The sequence below is a fragment of the Podarcis tiliguerta genome, assembly GCF_965153285.1.
Source record: "Podarcis tiliguerta genome assembly, chromosome: 13".
In the NCBI taxonomy this organism is placed as follows: Eukaryota; Metazoa; Chordata; class Lepidosauria; order Squamata; family Lacertidae; genus Podarcis; species Podarcis tiliguerta.
In genome coordinates this window covers 51424176-51444049 of record NC_139546.1, presented here as the reverse complement: position 1 = coordinate 51444049, position 19874 = coordinate 51424176, and the positions used below count along the sequence as shown (strand labels likewise).

The following is a 19874-nucleotide window of genomic DNA, read 5'->3' as shown; positions in this document are numbered from 1 at the left end:
TTTGAAGGTGACCCAGAAACTGCAATTAATCCAGAATGCGGCAGCTAGACTGGGGATGGGAGACCACATAACACCGGTCCTGAGAGATCTGCATTGGCTCCCAGGACGTTTCCGAGCACAATTCAAAGTGTCGGTGCTGACCTTGAAAGCCCTAAACGGCCTCAAAGGCCCAGTAGACCTGAAGGTCTCCACCCCCATCGTTCTGCCTGGACACTGAGGTCCAGCGCCGAGGGCCTTCTGGCGGTTCCCTCCCTGCGAGAAGCTACAGGGAACCAGGCAGAGGGCCTTCTCGGTGGTGGCACCCGCCCTGTGGAACGCCCTCCCACCAGATGTCAAAGAGAGCAACAACTACCAGACTTTTAGAAGACATCTGAAGGCAGCCCTGCTTAGGGAAACCTTTAATGTTTGATGTATTACAGTATTTTAATAATTTTTTTTGGAAGCTGCCCAGAGTGGCTGGGGAAGCCCAGCCAGATGGGCGGGGTATAAATAATAAATTATTATTATTATTATAACCTGGATCTGTCCCTTTGGCATCTAAACTCCAGGCTTAGATTTCTCCTTGCGATGCTCACCCAAAGGCCGAGCCCATGTGTCCTTCAAGCCGGGAGGGGGGCAGAGGGTAATGGGCAGGCCCCGTCCCCCAGTCTCTTAAGTTCATCTTGAGTCTCAGGACAGAGTTTTATTATTCATTTCTTTATTTCTTGCATTTATATCCCCCAAGGAGCTCAAGGTTCTCCCTCCCCTCCTCCTTTAATCCCCACAACAATCCTGCGAGGTAGGCTAGGCTGAGACAGGCAGCGGCTGCACAAACGTCACTCAGTCCCAGTGGGGGTGTGGCTTGAGGAGAGGGTGTGACTTTGTGGAATCCCAGTGGGAGTGGCTTGAGGAGAGGGCGTGGCCTTGTAGAGTCCCAGTGGGTGTGGCTTGAGGAGAGGGTGTGACTTTGTGGAATCCCAGTGGGAGTGGCTTGAGGAGAGGGCGTGGCCTTGTAGAGTCCCAGTGGGTGTGGCTTGAGGAGAGGGTGTGACTTTGTGGAATCCCAGTGGGAGTGGCTTGAGGAGAGGGCGTGGCCTTGTAGAGTCCCAGTGGGTGTGGCTTGAGGAGAGGGTGTGACTTTGTGGAATCCCAGTGGGAGTGGCTTGAGGAGAGGGCGTGGCCTTGTAGAGTCCCAGTGGGTGTGGCTTGAGGAGAGGGTGTGACTTTGTGGAATCCCAGTGGGAGTGGCTTGAGGAGAGGGCGTGGCCTTGTAGAGTCCCAGTGGGGGTGGCTTGAGGAGAGGGTGTGGCCTTGTAGAGTCCCAGTGGGTGTGGCTTGAGGAGAGGGCGTGGCCATGTGTAATCCCAGTGGGTGTGGCTTGAGGAGAGTGTGTGGCCTTGTAGAGTCCCAGTGGGAGTGGCTTGAGGAGAGGGCATGGCCTTTTGGAATCCCAGTGGGGGTGGCTTGAGGAGAGGGTGTGGCCTTGTAGAGTCCCAGTGGGTGTGGCTTGAGGAGAGGGCGTGGCCTTGTGGAATCCCACGGGGTGTGGCTTGAGGAGAGGGCGTGGCCTTGTGGAATCCCAGTGGGAGTGGCTTGAGGAGAGGGTGGGGCCTTGTTGAGTCCCATGGGGCGTGGCTTGAGGAGAGGGCGTGGCCTTGTGGACTCCCAGTGGGTGTGGCTTGAGGAGAGGGTGTGGCCTTGTAGAGTCCCAGTGGGTGTGGCTTGAGGAGAGGGTGTGACTTTGTGGAATCCCAGTGGGAGTGGCTTGAGGAGAGGGCGTGGCCTTGTAGAGTCCCAGTGGGTGTGGCTTGAGGAGAGGGTGTGACTTTGTGGAATCCCAGTGGGAGTGGCTTGAGGAGAGGGCGTGGCCTTGTAGAGTCCCAGTGGGGGTGGCTTGAGGAGAGGGCGTGGCCTTGTAGAGTCCCAGTGGGTGTGGCTTGAGGAGAGGGCGTGGCCATGTGTAATCCCAGTGGGTGTGGCTTGAGGAGAGTGTGTGGCCTTGTAGAGTCCCAGTGGGAGTGGCTTGAGGAGAGGGCATGGCCTTTTGGAATCCCAGTGGGGGTGGCTCGAGGAGAGGGTGTGGCCTTGTAGAGTCCCAGTGGGTGTGGCTTGAGGAGAGGGCGTGGCCTTGTGGAATCCCACGGGGTGTGGCTTGAGGAGAGGGCGTGGCCTTGTGGAATCCCAGTGGGAGTGGCTTGAGGAGAGGGTGGGGCCTTGTTGAGTCCCATGGGGCGTGGCTTCAGGAGAGGGCGTGGCCTTGTGGACTCCCAGTGGGCATGGCTTGAGGGGAGGGTGTGGCCTTGTGGTATCCCAGTGGGAGTGGCTTGAGGAGAGGGCGTGGCCTTGTGGAATCCCAGTGGGTGTGGCTTGAGGAGAGGGTGTGGCCTTTTACAGTACATGTAGGTGTGTGGCTTGAGGAGAGGGCGTGGCCTTGTGGGATCCCAGTGGGTGTGGCTTGAGGAGAGGGCGTGGCCTTGTAGCATCCCAGTGGGTGTGGCTTGAGGAGAGGGCGTGGCCTTGTAGAGTCCCAGTGGGTGTGGCTTACAGAGAAGGTGTGGCCTAGGGTCTGAATAGAGAGGCTTAGAGGGCTATATTTGACCCACAGGCCTGAGGCCCACCCCATAGGGATGTGGGCACAAGCTTGTTCTTCACATCCTGTCGCCGTGTCGGCAGGAGTCAACGGTTCACAGGCCTTCCCCGTGGAAGGACCACCCGACCCATTATTCTGGCTGGGCGAAGGAGGCCGTGGGCTCAGGGGAAGGGCTGGTCAGGGGGCAGGTGGAAACTGGCGTCCAGAAAGATACTGAAGGTGCCCAGCGTGGTGAAGATGATGAAGGTCCAGAAGAACAGGCGGTCCACCACAATGGCGACATACTCCCAGTCCTTCTTCAGCTGCAAGGGAAGGAGGAAGAAGGTCACAGAACGGTCGAATTGGGAGGGACCCCAAAGGTCATCCAGCCCAACCCTCTGTGAGACAGGAGTCGGAGCTGCTTGACAGGTGTCCATCCATCCTCTGCATAAAAACTTCCAATGAAGGAGAGCCCATCACCTTCGGACCCTCCTAGTGTTTTTTAATAATAATAATAATAATAATAATAATAATAATAATAATAATAATAAATTTATTATTTATTATTTGTATCCCATCCATCTGGCTGGTGTTCCCCAGCCGCTTCCAACAAAGACCAAAAATACACTAAAATATCACACATTAAAAACTTCCCTGAACAGGGCTGCCTTCAGATGTCTTCTGAATGTCAGGTAGTTGTTTATGTCTTTGACATCTGGAGGGAGGGCGTTCCACAGGGCGGGCGCCACCACCGAGAAGGCCCTTTGCCTGGTTTCCTGTAGCTTTGCTTCTCGCAATGAGGGAACCACTAGGAGGCCCTCGGAGCTGGACCTCAGCATCCGGGCAGAAAGATGGGAGTGGAGATGCTCCTTCAGGTCTACTGGGCCTTTGAGGTCAGCACCAACACTTTGAATTGTGCTTGGAAACATACTGGGCCAATGGAGGTCTCTCAGGACTGGTGTTATATGGTCTCCCAGTCCCCAGTCTGGCTGTCGCATTCTGGATTAATTGCAGTTTCTGGGTCACCTTCAAAGGCAGCCCCACGTAGAGCGCATGGCGGGAGATAACCAGAGCATGCACCACTCTGGCAAGACAGACTCCAGGCAGGGAGGGTCTCATCCTGCGTACCAAATGGAGCTGGTAAGCAGGTGCCCTGGACACAGAACTGACCTGTGCCTCCATGGACAGCGGTGAGTCCAGAATGACTCCCAGGCTGCGCACCTGGTCCTTCAGGGACACAGTTGCCCCATTCAGGACCAGGGAGTCCCCCACACCTGCCTGCCCCCTGTCCCCCAAAAACAGTACTTCTGTCTTGTCAGGATTCAACCTCAATCCATTAGCCGCCATCCATCCTCCAACCGCCTGGAATCTCCTCCCTTGTAACTTGAATCTGTTGGTTTTGGGATACTGCCCTCCGGAAACACCTTTGTTCCCTCTTCCATGTGGAAGCCCACCAGATATTTGAAGGCAGCTATTGCATCTCATGATGCAATAGAGAGTCCCATGGACTGCAAGAAGATCCAACCTCTCCATTCTGAAGGAAAACAGCCCTGAGTGCTCATTGGAAGGACAGATCCTGAAGCTGAGGCTCCAAGACTTTGGCCACCTCCTGAGAAGAGAAGACTCCCTGGAAAAGACCCTGATATTGGGAAAGATGGAGGGCACAAGGAGAAGGGGACGATGGAGGACCAGATGGTGGGACAGTGTTCTCGAAGCTACCAGCATGAGTCTGACCAAACTGCGGGAGGCAGTGGAAGACAGGAGGGCCTGGCGTGCTCTGGTCCAGGGGGTCACGAAGAGGCGGACACGACTAAACGACTAAGCAACAACAACAAATTGCATCTCATCTTATCCAGGCAAAACACGCCCAGAGCCTTCCATCCTTCCCCATAATGCTTGGTTTCTTCCAGAAGAACTCACCTCATCATAGTCGTCTTGCTCCTGCAGCTGTTCTGCTATGTAGGTAATGCCGTCCATGGCGGCCTTCAAGTCAGGCGGGAGTGCGATGAAGTGACTGGGGCCATCAATATACTTCTTCATATCCGTGGGGAATGCCTCTGGCTGGAACCTGTGGGAGATTTACCGTCAAACCCAACAAGGCATATTCTCGTTAATTAGTAAATCTAGCAGCGGTTCTCAACCTGTGGGTCCCCAGATATTGTTGGACTACAACTCCCATCATCCCTGACCACTGGTCATGAGTGGCTAGGAATGATGGGAGTTGTAGTCCAACAACATCTGGGGACCCACAGGTTGAGAACCATTGGTCTAGGGCGTGGGTAGGCAAACTAAGGCCTGGGGGCCGGATCCGGCCCAATCGCCTTCTAAATCCGGCCTGCGGACGTCCAGGAATCAGCGTGTTTTTTACACGAGTAGAATGTGTCCTTTTATTTAAAATGCATCGCTGGGTTATTTGTGGGGCATAGGAATTCGTTCATTTCACCCCTTCAAAATATAATCCGGCCCCACACAAGGTTTGATGGACAGTGGACCGACCCCCTACTGAAAAAGATTACTGACCTCTGCAACTACTACAACAGCCTCTCAAAGCGGTTTACGAATAGAGACAAAAGCGTAAGAAAAAGCGTACAGTGGTACCCCACAAGATGAATGCCTCGGAAGATGAAAAACTTGCTAGACGAAAGGGTTTTTCGTTTTCTGAGGTGCTTCGCAAGACGGATTTTCCTAAGGGCTTGCTTCGCTAGACGAAACGGCCCTGCCTCTCCTGTCATGGCGACGGTCACTGCACGCACGCTCGCTTCTCCGCTCCTCCCGCTCCCTCCCACCTTCCCGCTGACGGTTGGTGCCTCGCGCTGCTGTCCACCGCCCTCGCGCGCTCCCCTCAGGAGCCGTTGCCGCCAGCAGCCAGCGTTGCAGCCGGAGTCGCGCTCCTGAGCCCCGCCGCCCTCCAGCAGTTGCGCGGGTGAGTCTGAGGTACCGGCTGCAGCAGCTGCCCTGCTTCTCCCCGCCGTTGTCAGTGTTTAACTGCAGTGGTGCTTTGCAAGACGAAAAAACTCGCTCAACGAAAAAACTCGCGGAACGAATTAATTTCGTCTTGCGAGGCACCACTGTACAGCTATGGTTTAAAATATAGGAAAAGTTAACATTGTCTGAATGAGAATCTTTTTAGCAGGTGCCAAAAAAAATACCATGAAGGGGTCAAGAGGCAGGGAGTTCCGAGTGTAGCTGCCGCCATACTAAAACCCATCTCTGGGTTATTTCTGGGGCATAGGAATTCGTTCATTCCCCCCCCAAAAAAAAATAGTCCGGCCCCACACAAGGCCTGAGGGACAGTGGACCGGCCCCCTGCTGAAAAAGTCTGCTGACCTCTGGTCTAGGGGCTAACAACCACAGAGATGTAAATTCCTAGATAGGCAGACTCAGTCCATAGGAATGCGATTCCTTATCCTTATCCCCTCTCTCTTTCTCTCTCTCTTTGTCCTTTTGCACCATTTTTTTGATTGGGATGGATGTCTGTCTCAACTAAGCACAGACACAATTTTACTATTCAACTATGTATTTTGTAACCTAGAAGTATTTTTTTTTTTTTTACCTGCCTTGTGTTTGCTGCTGTTGGGTGCTGAAAATGGGCGCAAGACTTTTAAGTAAGTAAACTCCGATTTAAACTTACTTTACGGTCATTATTTTACCAAGCATGGTAACTCCCAAAGTGGCAGCTTTCAGCCTTTCCTAAGCTTCTGTTTTCCTGCCAAAGGGTGGGCATCTAAAAGCTCTGCCCATGTTCTAAATGCAAACATCAAGCTGATTATTCAACCTGACCTCACACATGTGAGAGTCTGGAAGGATATTTGTAATTAATATAGCCTCTCCCATGTAAATCAATCGGTTAGCAGAGCATGAGACTCTGAATTTCAGGGTCGAGGGTTCGAGCCCCACGTTGGGCAAAAGATCCCATGACCCTCCCAACAATTTTATGAAAACCTTGAAAGAGTGAGAATGGAAGAAGGAGTCCACAATTGATAGAACAAGCTTTAGACCGCCATCTTCCCCTCTATTTTAAGGGAGCTATTCAAGAGTAAGGGATGCGGGTGGCACTGTGGGTTAAACCACAGAGCCTAGGGCTTGCCGATCAGAAGGTTGGCGGTTCGAATCCCCACGATGGGGTGAGCTCCTGTTGCTCGGTCCCTGCTCCTGCCAACCTAGCAGTTCGAAAGCACGTCAAAGTGCAAGCAGATAAATAGGTACCGCTCCGACGGGAAGGTAAACGGCGTTTCCGTGCGCTGCTCTGGTTCGCCAGAAGCGGCTTAGTCCTGCTGGCCACATGACCCAGAAGCTGTACACCGGCTCCCTCGGCCAATAAAGCGAGATGAGCGTCGCAACCCCAGAGTCGGCCACGAATTGACCTAATGGTCAGGGGTCCCTTTACCTTTTACCTTTATTCAAGAGTAGCAGATATTTCTCAAATGGGGACGGCCCTCCTTTTGCAAAAAAACCCCAATCAGTCCTGAAAAGTGCCAGGGCGAAGATCTTTCCCCATTTGAAGTGACGACAACACTGAACCGGAAAGGGAGGACCTCACTCTCAACGGGCTTTGAAACCTTCTCAACTGGCTTTACCGTCAACGCGACCAAATCGGATTTGCAATTTGCGAGGAAATCGGGAATGATCTTTGGATTCTACCTGGCGACGCAATCCTGAATAAAGTTTGGCCGACTGAGAGTCTGGGGGCGTGCCCCAAATTCCCACTGCCACAATTTCAGAGCTACAGTGGTACCTCAGGTTAAGTACTTAATTCGTTCCGGAGGTCCGTTCTTAAGCTGAAACTGTTCTTAACCTGAAGCACCACTTTAGCTAATGGGGCCTCCTGCTGCTGCCTCGCCGCCGGAGAACGATTTCTGTTCTCATCTTGAAGCAAAGTTCTTAGCCTGAAGCACTATTTCTGGGTTAGCAGAGTGTGTAACCTGAAGCGTATGTAACCTGAAGCGTATGTAACCCGAGGTACCACTGTACCTAGCAACAACATTCTCTCTCGTTCATCCCACCAGTGTCAAATTGCCTGGCCTCTTCACCTGTTGGGTTTGGGGAACAGGAAATCGTAGGCAGGGGTGCGGATAAAATATTCGTCCGTCCGGCGGTTGCTTTTCACCACGGTCTCTTGTTTGGGGTGTGGGGGTGCCGGTTTCAAAAGCATCTCTGGCTTGGGGCGCCGCAAGCCCAAATACCGGGGGAGTGTGTGGATGAAGATCTAGAGAAGGAGGGAGGAGGGAGGGGGAGGAAGAGAGAGTAACTTTTCTTTGCATTCCCCCCCACATTTCTGCTTACGGGATGCCAGCGAGGCAGAAGGTATTGGTAAGAGGATGGTTGTCTTAATAATAATAATAATAATAATAATAATAATAATAATAATAATAATAATAATAATTTATACCCCGTCCTCTCTGGCCAGAGCTGGGCTCAGGGCGGATAACACTAGTAAAAATTACAGTAAGAACATAATGGGGGGGGACCTATTTAAAATACAGGCTAAAATGCAAATTAAAATGCAGCCTCGTTTTAAAAGCAAGTAGCATTCTTACTGCTGTAGTATAGCATACATAAATAGATTTCTATACAATTTAGGTAGTTCTGTCCCAAAAGAAAAGCTTCTGGTTGTGTGTGTGTTTTTACAAAAGTTATTTTGAACATCCTTTTCAATTCATTTGCTCCAATGGCGATGGCGAGGCAAAGCAGACCACAAATAAAAGTGGACAAAAAGATATAGTTGCCTTATTCCTAAACTTCATTACACGGCAAAACGTAGAAGTGTCTTTACTCTGCTAGAAAGGCTTCGCAGCCTGTTTACTTTTTGTATTTCTTCCCCATGTGAGATAGGAGGTTTAAATTTTAGATCACCAGTGTCAAAGCGATGATTCTCCAACATCAACTTCGTTGGACTAGTCATGTTGTGATGATTGTCTTCCAAAGCAACTACCGTATCTTTTGCTCTATAAGACGCACTTTTTCCCTCCACAAAAGTAAGGGGAAATGTGTGTGCGTCTTATGGAGCGAATGCAGGCTGCGCAGCTATCCCAGAAGCCAGAACAGCAAGAGGTGTAGAGGAATTTAATGAGTCCGAGTGCTTCCATAAATCTCTTCAGACAGATTTATGGTCAGATTGCGTCGTCCGGCATGCTTCCCCTGCGCGAGCCTCTGTAAACATTTCAACAGCAGTAAAACACTTCAGCAGAATTGCGCAGCATCGCGTGTGATAAGGGCTGAATCAATGAGACAGCAGTTTCTTGTTCTTTAGCTTCTTTATTGTCCAAAAACATGCAAACAAACAGAGTTACAATCATCCGGACTGGAGCTGCATTTTTCAGCTCCGCTCTGTCTGAGCTCAGCAGCTCAACAGGCACTTTCGTTTTCCACAGAACACACAACACATAGCAAACTGGTTACGTCACGTCCTGCCAGATAAGTCCTGCCCTCCAGCTCCGAGGCACAGCAGATTAACCCCTTACTGCTCTCAACACCCCCTCTTGCCTCGGATCTGAGGGCAGAATTGACCCTTGGTCGTTGCAAACCTAGACCTTCGCAAAACTCTCCATGTCTCTGGAAGGAGAGTGGCTTCGTGAAGCCATCAGCTAGGTTCTTCGCAGAGGGACAATACTTCAGCGCTACTAATCCCTCTTGAACGCTTTGGCACACATTCCGAAAGCGAATATCTAAGTGTTTTGTCCTGGCTTTGAACTGGCCAGACTCTGCCAAACGTAGGCATGGTTGATTGTCCTCGAAAACACGTATTGGTTGACAATCCACTCCACAGACTTCCTGCACTAAACAAGCATAAAACTCCAGCTCTGTGCACACCTCTGAAAGAGCACTGAACTCAGCCTCAGTGGATGAGAGCGCTATAAGACTCTGCTTCTTGGATCTCCATCCAACCACTGAGTTTCCAAACTTAACCACTAGACCAGACACAGATTTGCGGTCCTCAAGGTTAGCCCAATCTGCGTCCACAAAGCAGACTAGCTTGGCTTCTCCCTGTGCTGGCAACCTAAGACAAAGGTTTTTGGTCTCTTGCAAATATCTTAGAACTCTCTTTATGCCATTCCAGGCTTGCACACTAGGGTTTGAAGCTTCCCTGCTGAGCAGGTTGACAGCAAAAGCTATATCGGGCCTGCTCCACTGGGACAAGTACAACAAACTCCCTAGGGCTGACTGAAACACTTCAGTATTCTCAAACACAGCTCGTTCTCCTTGCTGGCTGTCTTTCACAAAACTTGTCTCCATTGGACTTCTCACTCCTGTACAATCACTCATTCTCATTTTCTGAAGTAACTGCTCAATTTTACCTTTCTGACTGAGCAAAAAACTTCCATCTTGTGTACGTTCAATATTGACACAAAGATAAGTTTTGACAGCACCAAGCTGTTTCAGTTTGAACCGTTTACCTAGGTCTTTGGCAAACTTTTCTGCCTGTTCATCTGTTGTCGATACCATCAACAAATCATCGACCCAAGCCATCACGCACTGTTGGGTAGCACCTGACCCTTTCAGATAGAGGCAACTATCAGCAACACTTTTTCTGAAACCTAACTCTTCCAAGGCTTCATTCAGACACATGTTCCAGTTTCTGGCAGATTGACGCAAACCATAGATAGATTTGTGCAACCTCCACACAACACCCTGCCTCTTGTTCTCAAACCCTGCAGGAGGAATCATGTACAGCTCCTCCTGGAGATCTGAGTTTAGGTAGGCAACATCCACATCAAAGTGGTTTACCTTCCAGCCTCTCTGTGCCGCACAAGCTAAAAGCGTTCTCAGAGTCTCTGCTCGCGATGTCGGCGAATACACTTCCGTGAAGTGTATTCCCTTCTTCTGAGAAAATCCACGTGCAACTAATCTGGCTTTATACTGTGGCTGTCCAGTGTCTGTGGGTTTCAAACGGTAAACCCACCTGCAACCTACAGCCTGTTTGCCTGGTGGCAACTCTGTGAGTGAAAACACACCTAGATCTTTCATGGACTTCATCTCTTTGTCCATTGCCTTGTGCCACTCAACTGCTTCTTCCTCAGGTAAACTCTGAATATCCTCAAAGGAATCAGGTTCACATCTGGCTGAACCTACCCAGACACCTGAAGCCTCATACCGATCACGAGGTCTCCTTGTCCTCGCTGAGCTCCTCAGTGTGAATCTTGGTGACCCTGCTGCTTCTTCCTCAACCTCAGCATCTTCCCCCTCTGACCTGCTGCGCCTCTTAGGCTTCACAGCTGGCTCAACAGGTGAAGAAGGCTCACTCTTTTGCTCAAGCTTGACACTTGCCTGAGGAGGTGTTCTAGGTTCCCCCCTCTGAGGGATCCTAAGCTGTCCCTGCCTTGGACTTTGTTGCTCTGGACCTTGGTCCCCTGCAACCACTTCTTCTTCCTCCTCTACGTCTGAGTCATAGGACTGTTGCAAAATCACGTCTGGATTTGCGTGCAGACGTTCCCAACCAGCTTGTTCACAGAACTCAGCACTATTGCTCACCACCAGTCTTGACTGGTCACCACTAGGGTACGCAAATCTCCAGGCCTTTGAGCCAGGCTCATATCCTACAAAGATCATCCTTTTTGCCCTTGGCTCGCCTTTTTTGCGTAGAGCCTTTGGGATAAGCACCCAGGCTTCACAACCAAACACACGCAGGTAATTAACCTTGGGCTTTTTCCCATGCAGTAAGAAATACTGTGTATTTCCCACACTAGAGTTGTACACTCTGTTCTGCGTATGCACCACATATTTCCAAGCTTCAGACCAAAACTTTTGGGGTAGCCCTGCGTCCCACAGGATCGCAGACACTGCTTCTTGCACCGTCCTGTTCTTTCTCTCTGCCACACCATTCTGTTGCGGAGAGTAAGGAGCAGTCAGTCTGTGGCTAATCCCCTTCTCCCTAAAGAAATTCGCTGCGCAGCGATCCCTCTTGCTGTTCTGGCTTCTGAGATTCAGAATATTTTTTTCTTGTTTTCCTCCTCCAAAAACTAGGTGCGTCTTGTGGTCTGGTGCGTCTTATAGAGCAAAAAATACGGTACTCTATTCCCAACTTAGAAATGGAAAGTTTAATGCTGGTGGTGAACAAAAGAGGTTCAAAGACTGTCTGAAGGCAAATTTCAAAAAATGTAGTATAATAATAATAGGAAGAATAAATTTTTATTTATATCCCACCCTCCCCAGCCGAAACCGGGCTCAGAGCGGCTAAAAACCAACAATTGGGAAACAATGGCCTGCGAGCGCTCCAGTTGGAGAACAGCCTTTACCAAAGGCGTCGTGGGCTTTGAAGACACTCGAACTCAGGACGCAAGGGAGAAACGTGCTAAGAGGAAGGCACACTTGGCAAATCCACACCGGGATCAACTCCCGCCCGGAAACCAATGTCCCCACTGTGGAAGGACGTGTGGGTCCAGAATTGGCCTCCGCAGTCACTTACGGACTCATTGTTAAAACCGTGTTTATGGAGACAATATTACTCAGCTACGAGGCATCGCCAAAGAAGAAGAAATGTTAGTGTCAATCTCCCCCACATACCTGTCTCACCCAGAAGGGCATCTCATGGGTGTTGGGTGAGCGATGGTGCAAGTTGAGGACGACCACGCTGAGGATGACGGACAAAGTCACGAGACTCATGGTGAACATGAGGTATTTCACGATGATGGGCACAGCCAAGGATGTCTCTGGGACCTTGTCGGCCAGCAGCAAGAGGAAGACGGTGAGGGTGAGGAGAGCAAAGATGGAGAGGGTCATCTTCTCGCCTGAGGAAGGGAGGTGGAGGAGAACATGAGCAGTACTGTTTTGGGGGGACAGGGGGCGGGCGGGTGTGGAGGACTCTCTGGTCCTGAATGGGGCAACTGTGCCCCTGAAGGACCAGGTGCGCAGCCTGGGAGTCATTCTGGACTCACAGCTGTCCATGGAGGCACAGGTCAACTCTGTGTCCAGGGCAGCTGTCTGCCAGCTCCATCTGGTACGCAGGATGAGACCCTCCCTGCCCACAGACTGTCTCACCAGAGTGGTGCATGCTCTGGTTATCTCCCACTTGGACTGCTGCAATGCGCTCTACGTGGGGCTACCTTTGAAGGTGACCCGGAAACTACAACTAATCCAGAATGTGGCAGCCACACTGGTGACTGGGAGACCATATAACACCGGTCCTGAAAGACTTACATTGGCTCCCAGTACATTTCCGAGCACAATTCAAAGTGTTGGTGCTGACCTTGAAAGCCCCAAACGGCCTCAAAGGCCCAGTAGACCTGAAGGAGCATCTCCACCCCCATCGTCCAGCCTGGACACTGAGGTCCAGCACCAAGGGCCTTCTGGCGGTTCCCTCCCTGCAAGAAGTGAAGTTACAGGGAACCAGGCAGAGGGCCTTCTTGGTGGTGGTGCCCGCCCTGTGGAACGCCCTCCCATCAGATGTCCCCAGCTTTGCAATATCCCTCTTTGAGGAGGGTGTCAGGCTAAGCGAAGCCCATCCCACAGGGTGTAATAACACTTAACAGCCTGAAGGTGTCGCTCAAGAGTGGCTCTTTTTTTCTGGCTACCCACCAGCATCCGGCGGGAGATAGAAGACAAAGATGGCCAGAATGGTAATCAAGATGCAAGGGATGATGACGTTGATGAGGTAGAAGAGGGGCTTCCTCCGAATGATGAGGTAGAAGGTGATGTCCTCGTACAGGGGGTCTCCCGGGAGGGTGTTCTTGCGGGACGGTTTGTGCCGGATCTCCCACTGCCCGTTGTCTGCCAAAGGAAAAGACAGAAGGGAAATTGCAGTGAAATTGCACTGAAATACATCTATTCGTGATTCCTAGTTAGTGCATGAAGGGGTTAAGACAATAGAGCTGTGTTCCTAGACTCAGCTAGGTCACGCCCACTCTTCCCCCTGGCGAGGGAGGAAGTGAAGCCTCCTCTTCCTGTTCCTCTCTCACTCTCTCCTCACCATGTAACTAACCAAGGAAGACGTGCCTAAGCAAGCTTTCTGCATTCTCTGCAATTCCGAGAGTATTCTGCCTGTGTTCTGCATTGCTGCTGCTTGGATAAACGCAGGAATCTGACCTTTGGAATGCTTTGTAAGTAAAGCATTTTAAACTTAGGAGGAATTAAAGAAGCTTTTAATGCGGGTGAAAGAGGAGAGTGCAAAATACGGTCTGAAGCTCAACATCAAAAAAACGAAGATCATGGCCACTGGGCCCATGACCTCCTGGCAAATAGAAGGGGAAGAAATGGAGGCAGTGAGAGATTCTACTTTCTTGGGCTCCATGATCACTGCAGATGGTGACAGCAGCCACGAAATTAAAAGACGCCTGCTTCTTGGGAGAAAAGCAGTGACAAACCTAGACAGCATCTTAAAAAGCAGAGACATCACCTTGCCAACAAAGGTCCATATAGTTAAAGCTCTGGTTTTCCCCAGTAGTGATGTATGGAAGTGAGAGCTGGACCATAAAGAAGGCTGATCGCCGAAGAATGGATGCTTTTGAATTCTGGTGCTGGAGGAGACTCTGGAGAGTCCCATGGACTGCAAGAAGATCCAACCTCTCCATTCTGAAGGAAATCAGCCCTGAGTGCTCACTGGAAGGACAGATCCTGAAGCTGAGGCTCCAAGACTTTGGCCACCTCCTGAGAAGAGAAGACTCCCTGGAAAAGACCCTGATGTTGGGAAAGATGGAGGGCCCAAGGAGAAGGGGGTGACAGAGGACGAGATGGTGGGACAGTGTTCTCAAAGCTACGAACATGAGTTTGACCAAACTGTGGAAGGCAGTGGAAGACAGGAGTGCCTGGCGTGCTCTGGTCCAGGGGGTCACGAAGAGGCGGACACGACTAAACGACTCAACAACAACAACAGCTTGTTGTCTCTTTGTTGCAAGAGGGGAGTGCAGGAAGCAACTAAACGGGACAAAAGGATCTTAACAACCTATATTCCTGACACTATACTGCTGCTTGACTTTTGCGAATCTAAACTCTGCTACTGGGCATTCTCTGCCGGATCCGGCCCAATCGCCTTCTCAATCTGGCCCATGGACGGTCCGGGAATCAGCATGTTTTTACATGAGTAGAATGTGTCCTTTTATTTAAAATGCATCTCTGGGTTATTTGTGGGGCATAGGAATTCGTTTATTATTATCCTCCCCCCAATATAGTCCAGCGCCCCACAAGGTCTGAGGGACAGTGGACCGTCCCCCTGCTGAAAAAGTTTGCTGACCCCTTGTCTAAGTTGTCTTCTGGGTCATCCCTTGGGGGGGGGTGTCTAGGGCTGGTTTTACCCTTCCTCGTCTAGCCAGCCCCCGCCACACGCATTTACCCAGAATCCACCATTCCTCACCGATAAACGTGTTTTCGTAGATGATAATCTCCTTCACCTCCAACCCGTCCTCACCGACCGGGTGGAGAAGGGTGATTTCTGAGGTGTCGTAAGTGTATGAGCGGAAAACCATCGTGCAGTTTTGCCAGTCAAAGGGGAAGTAGGTTACCTGCCCCCGAAAAAACGAGAGAGAAAAAGGCTGTCATTTTAAAAATTTACAGTACTATCAAGCTCTGTATATTTGTATTTTATTTTTCCCCTTGAGTCGGACACGACTAAACAACAACAACAACAACAAAAACTAAATTTGGGGGCACTGGGCAGATCTTTGCACCCCGGCGGCGCATATTCATTTTATAGTACAGTGGTACCTCGGGTTAGGGACGCGGGTGGCGCTGTGGGTAAAAGCCTCAGTGCCTAGGGCTTGCCGATCGAAAGGTCGGCGGTTCGAATCCCCGCAGCGGGGTGTGCTCCCGTTGTTCGGTCCTAGCGCCTGCCAACCTAGCAGTTCGAAAGCACCCCCGGGTGCAAGTAGATAAATAGGGACCGCTTACTAGCGGGAAGGTAAACGGCGTTTCCGTGTGTGGCTCTGGCTCGCCAGAGCAGCGATGTCACACTGGCCACGTGACCCGGAAGTGTCTCCGGACAGCGCTGGCCCCTGGCCTCTTGAGTGAGATGGGCGCACAACCCTAGAGTCTGTCAAGACCGGCCCGTACGGGCAGGGGTACCTTTACCTTTACCTCGGGTTAAGTACTTAATTCGTTCCAGAGGTCCGTTCTTAACCTGAAACTGTTCTTAACCTAAAACACCACTTTAGCTAATGGGGCCTCCTGCTGCTTCTGCGCCGCCAGAGCACGATTTCTGTTCTCATCCTGAAGCAAAGTTCTTAATCTGAAGCACTATTTCTGGCTTAGTGGAGTGTGCAGCCTGAAGCGTCTGTAACCCGAGGTACCGCTGTATTTGTAACCACATCTCATTTATTTATTTTTTATAAAGAAAATCTCACTCACCTGGATACTGCAACTGCTCTTGTAAATGGCTGGCGGCTGCCACCGGACGACTCCTTTGTGGGTCACCAGGACGTTGATTGACAGCGCAATGTCAAAGTTGCCGTCGTTGCTGGACAGGGTAAATAAGGGACAAAAACAAGGTTAAGCCGGTGCTTCAGGCCAATAGCCCTTCTCGTCCGGCCTCCTTTTCACACAGCCACACGCCTGTATGGGAAACCCACGAGCTGGATCCGAGTGCGAGAGCTCTCCCCCCTATTGTGGTTTAGAGAACATTTTGGTTTCAGGGAGAGACGAGGAGGAGGTACGTTTCCGAGCACAATTCAAAGTGTTGGTGCTGACCTTGAAAGCCCTAAACGGCCTCAAAGGCCCTGTAGACCTGAAGGAGCGTCTCCACCCCCATCGTTCTGCCTGGACACTGAGATCCAGCTCCGAGGGCCTTCTGGCGGTTCCCTCCCTGCAAGAAGTGAGGTTGCAGGGAACCAGGCAGAGGGCCTTCTCAGTGGTGGCGCCCGCCCTGTGGAACGCCCTCCCGTCAGATGTCAAGGAGAGAAACAACTAACTGACTTAGAAGACATCTGAAGGCAACCCTGTTTAGGGACGCTTTTAATGTTTGATGTTTTATCATGTTTGTTGGGAGCTGCCCAGAGTGGCTGGGGAAGCCCAACCAGATGCGCGGGGTATAAATAATAAATTATTCTTATAGAAGTCTATACAAAAGTGCCTGGCATGGAGAATGAGGGCAGAGACATGTTTTTCTCCCTGAACGATGGGAGATTCAGGACAGGACTTGACATGAGCCAACTGTGTGACGCGGCAGCTAAAAAAGCCAATGCAATTCTGGGCTGCATCAATAGGAGTATAGCATCTAGATCAAGGGAAGTAATAGTGCCACTGTATTCTGCTCTGGTCAGACCTCACCTGGAGTACTGTGTCCAGTTCTGGGCACCACAGTTCAAGAAGGACACTGACAAACTGGAACGTGTCCAGAGGAGGGCAACCAAAATGGTCCAAGGCCTGGAAACGATGCCTTATGAGGAACGGCTAAGGGAGCTGGGCATGTTTAGCCTGGAGAAGAGGAGGTTAAGGGGTGATATGATAGCCATGTTCAAATATATAAAAGGATGCCACATAGAGGAGGGAGAAAGGTTGTTTTCTGCTGCTCCAGAGAAGCAGACACGGAGCAATGGATCCAAACGACAAGAAAGAAGATTCCACCTAAACATTAGGAAGAACTTCCTGACAGTAAGAGCTGTTTGACAGTGGAATTTGCTGCCAAGGAGTGTGGTGGAGTCTCCTTCTTTGGAGGTCTTTAAGCAGAGGCTTGACAACCATATGTCAGGAGTGCTCTGATGGTGTTTCCTGCTTGGTAGGGGGTTGGACTCGATGGCCCTTGGGGTCTCTTCCAACTCTATGATTCTATGATTCTAGGACCTTTTCACTTTTAATCTGCGGAACTCCCTGCCACAAGAGGAAGAGATGGCCACTGATGAGAATGGCTTTAGAAAAGCTTTGGATCAATTCATGTAGGTGAAGGTTTGTCAATGGCTTGAGAGCCGAAGAAGAGGCTGCAGAGTCCGGCCAGTGGCCCCTGATAATAATTTAATAATAATTTATTATTTGTACCCTGCCCGTCTGGCTGGGTCTCCAAGGATGCCCATTATGAGAAGGCTGAATTATCGTGTTGTAAGGGAAGGCGAGGGATCCCTGCTGGAAACAGCCCCTCCCTTCCCTACAGGTTGCTTCCTTTTGACAGCGCCAAGGTTCCTAGTCCTCATCGCCACTCACTTGTTCATGAGGACGATATCCGGGAGCCAGACCTCGTCCGAGAAAAGCCTGACGGAGGTGATGCCATCATAGTCGTCGGGGTCCCAGACGAGGCGGTAGTCGGTCCATGTCTAGTACCCACAGAGAGAGAAAAAGATGTGTGTTATCTCGAGAGGGAGATGAGACAGTCAGAGGGGGGCAGGCAAGAGGAAGGTTATCATTGGTGCTGACCTTGAAAGCCCTAAACGGCCTCAAAGGCCCAGTAGACCTGGAGGAGCGTCTCCACCCCCATCGTCCAGCCCAGACACTGAGGTCCAGTGCCGAGGGCCTTCTGGCGGTTCCCTCCCTGCAAGAAGCCAAGTTACAGGGAACCAGGCAGAGGGCCTTCTTGGTGGTGGCGCCCGCCCTGTGGAACGCCCTCCCATCAGATGTCAAAGCGATAAACAACTACCTGACTTTTAGAAGGCATCTGAAGGCAGGCCTGTTTAGGGAAGCTTTTAATGTTTAATAGGTTCTTGTATTTTAATATTCTGTTGGAAGCCGCCCAGAGTGGCTGGGGAAACCCAGCCAGATGGGTGGGGCATAAATAATAAATTATTATTATTATTATTATGGTTTCTGAACATCCCCTCAAGCAGGCAAATCTGTTTTGGGGGCCTAATCCGGCCCGCCGTTCAATTAAATCTGGCCCCCATAGCAGTATATGTCCTGGGGTAAAACTGTAAAAAAAGCTCAACAACATCAGGGTTGAAATATACTTGGAGTCGAGGATGGATTTCATGCTCTTTATTCAGCTCATAGTGATGAGGAGGAATGGAAGTTCCCCCAAAATATCTGCTTTATATACATTATTTACACAATGGGCCCCATGTGATTGGCTAATTCCGGGATTCTCCTGTAGGCCAATCAGGTTGCGGATTCACTTTCACCTGGAGCTGGATTGGGTGGCTCCTGTGGACTAATCAGACTGCTGCATTCGGAATCCTATTCTAGGACCAATCAGACTGCTGCCTTTTGGATCCTATTGTTCTAGGGCCAATCAGACTGCTGCATTCTGGATCCTATTGTTCTAGGGCCAATCAGACTGCTGCATTCTGGATCCTATTGTTCTAGGGCCAATCAGACTGCTGCATTCTGGATCCTATTGTGCCTCACTATTGTTCTAGGACCAATGAGACTGCTGCATTTTGGATCCTATTCAACTCAGTACATAACAAGGGTGAAATTGTAAAAAAAAAGCTCAGCAACTGCAGGGAAAACGTCAATCCTAAAAAAAGCTCAACATTGGGGTTAAATTGTAGAAATAGCTCAGCAACTTTGGTCGGCCCTCATGCATGCTCACTCCATCAAATCTGGCCCTGTTTGAAAAAAGTTTGGGCGCCCCTGGGAGAATTCTATGCCTTTGGAAATGCAGTCGGAGGAGAAACCGTTTGGAACAAAACTGAATTTGGATCCCTTTCTGGCGCTTACCCCAAAAGGGAAGAAGCTTTCGTTTGTCAGGGAGGCAAAGAGAGAGAAAGAGATTTCATTTTCACCTACCAGATCCAAATAGACTTTGGTCGTCAGTTCCTCATCTTTCTCTGCCTGAAGAAACAAAGAAGAGAAGAAAAGGATCACCTGATTTTTCAGAGCGCTAATGGTTGGCACAGTCAGAGGTGCCACGTTTGCAAGAAGCCAATCTTTCAGTATGGCGGCAGCTACACTCGGAACTCCCTGCCACTTGACCCCTTCACGGTACTCTATTCGGCACCTGCTAAAAATATTCTCATTCAGGCAAGTTTTTAACCTGTTAACTTTGCGCATATTTTAAACCAGAGGTGTGCAAACTTTTCCAGCAGGGGTCCGGTCCACTGTCCCTCAGACCTTGTGGGGGGCCAGACTATATTTTTTTGGGGGGTGAATATGAACGAATTCCTATGCCCCACAATTAACCCAGAGACGCATTTTAAATAAAAGGACACATTCTACTCATGCAAAAACACACAGATTCCTGGACCGTCCGCATTGTGCAGTGTATAAACGTTATGAAATCATATAAATTAAACCCACCCACCCTGAGAATCTATGCAGTAATTTGCAGCCAGATCCTGCTGGACTGATGATTGCAAGCTTGCAAGTATACTCATCATTGTCGTCATCAAAATAAATTAATTCTTGCCCATCTGGAGATTGAAGGTGTTATAAGAATTCTAAGGTCTCAAATAGAGACATCACCTTGCCAACAAAGGTCTGTATAGTTAAAGCTCTGGTTTTCCCAGTAGTGAAATCTGGAAGTGAGAACCTAGACAGC

At 50.3% G+C, this 19874-nt stretch overlaps 1 protein-coding gene and 1 long non-coding RNA gene across 3 annotated transcripts in view; one reads left to right on the top strand and one right to left on the bottom strand.

The window, feature by feature from the left end:
• Positions 1–386: 386 nt before the first annotated feature.
• Positions 387–19874, bottom strand: part of CHRNB1 (cholinergic receptor nicotinic beta 1 subunit) — a 29268-nt gene continuing 9780 nt past the window's right edge. Inside the window, exons 3-12 of one of the 2 annotated variants that reach the window (XR_014504349.1) lie at positions 19124–19168; positions 17606–17715; positions 15821–15929; positions 14832–14979; positions 13061–13252; positions 12050–12273; positions 7579–7754; positions 4469–4616; positions 2496–2871; positions 387–1418 (exon numbers count right to left, since the gene is read on the bottom strand). Coding sequence is in view for 1 of the 2 variants with exons in the window: in XM_083410446.1 (XP_083266572.1) it covers positions 2731–2871; positions 4469–4616; positions 7579–7754; positions 12050–12273; positions 13061–13252; positions 14832–14979; positions 15821–15929; positions 17606–17715; positions 19124–19168 (1293 nt within the window). In the remaining variant the exon portion in view is untranslated. Of the gene's footprint in view, positions 1419–2409; positions 2872–4468; positions 4617–7578; positions 7755–12049; positions 12274–13060; positions 13253–14831; positions 14980–15820; positions 15930–17605; positions 17716–19123; positions 19169–19874 lie in introns of those variants that run through there. The other variant, XM_083410446.1, reaches the window with a different exon arrangement.
• LOC310663273 overlaps positions 8406–19874 on the top strand; it is a 297785-nt gene continuing 286316 nt past the window's right edge. Inside the window, exon 1 of the long non-coding RNA XR_014504462.1 lies at positions 8406–8599. This is a non-coding gene — a long non-coding RNA (uncharacterized lncRNA). The remainder of the gene's footprint in view (positions 8600–19874) is intronic.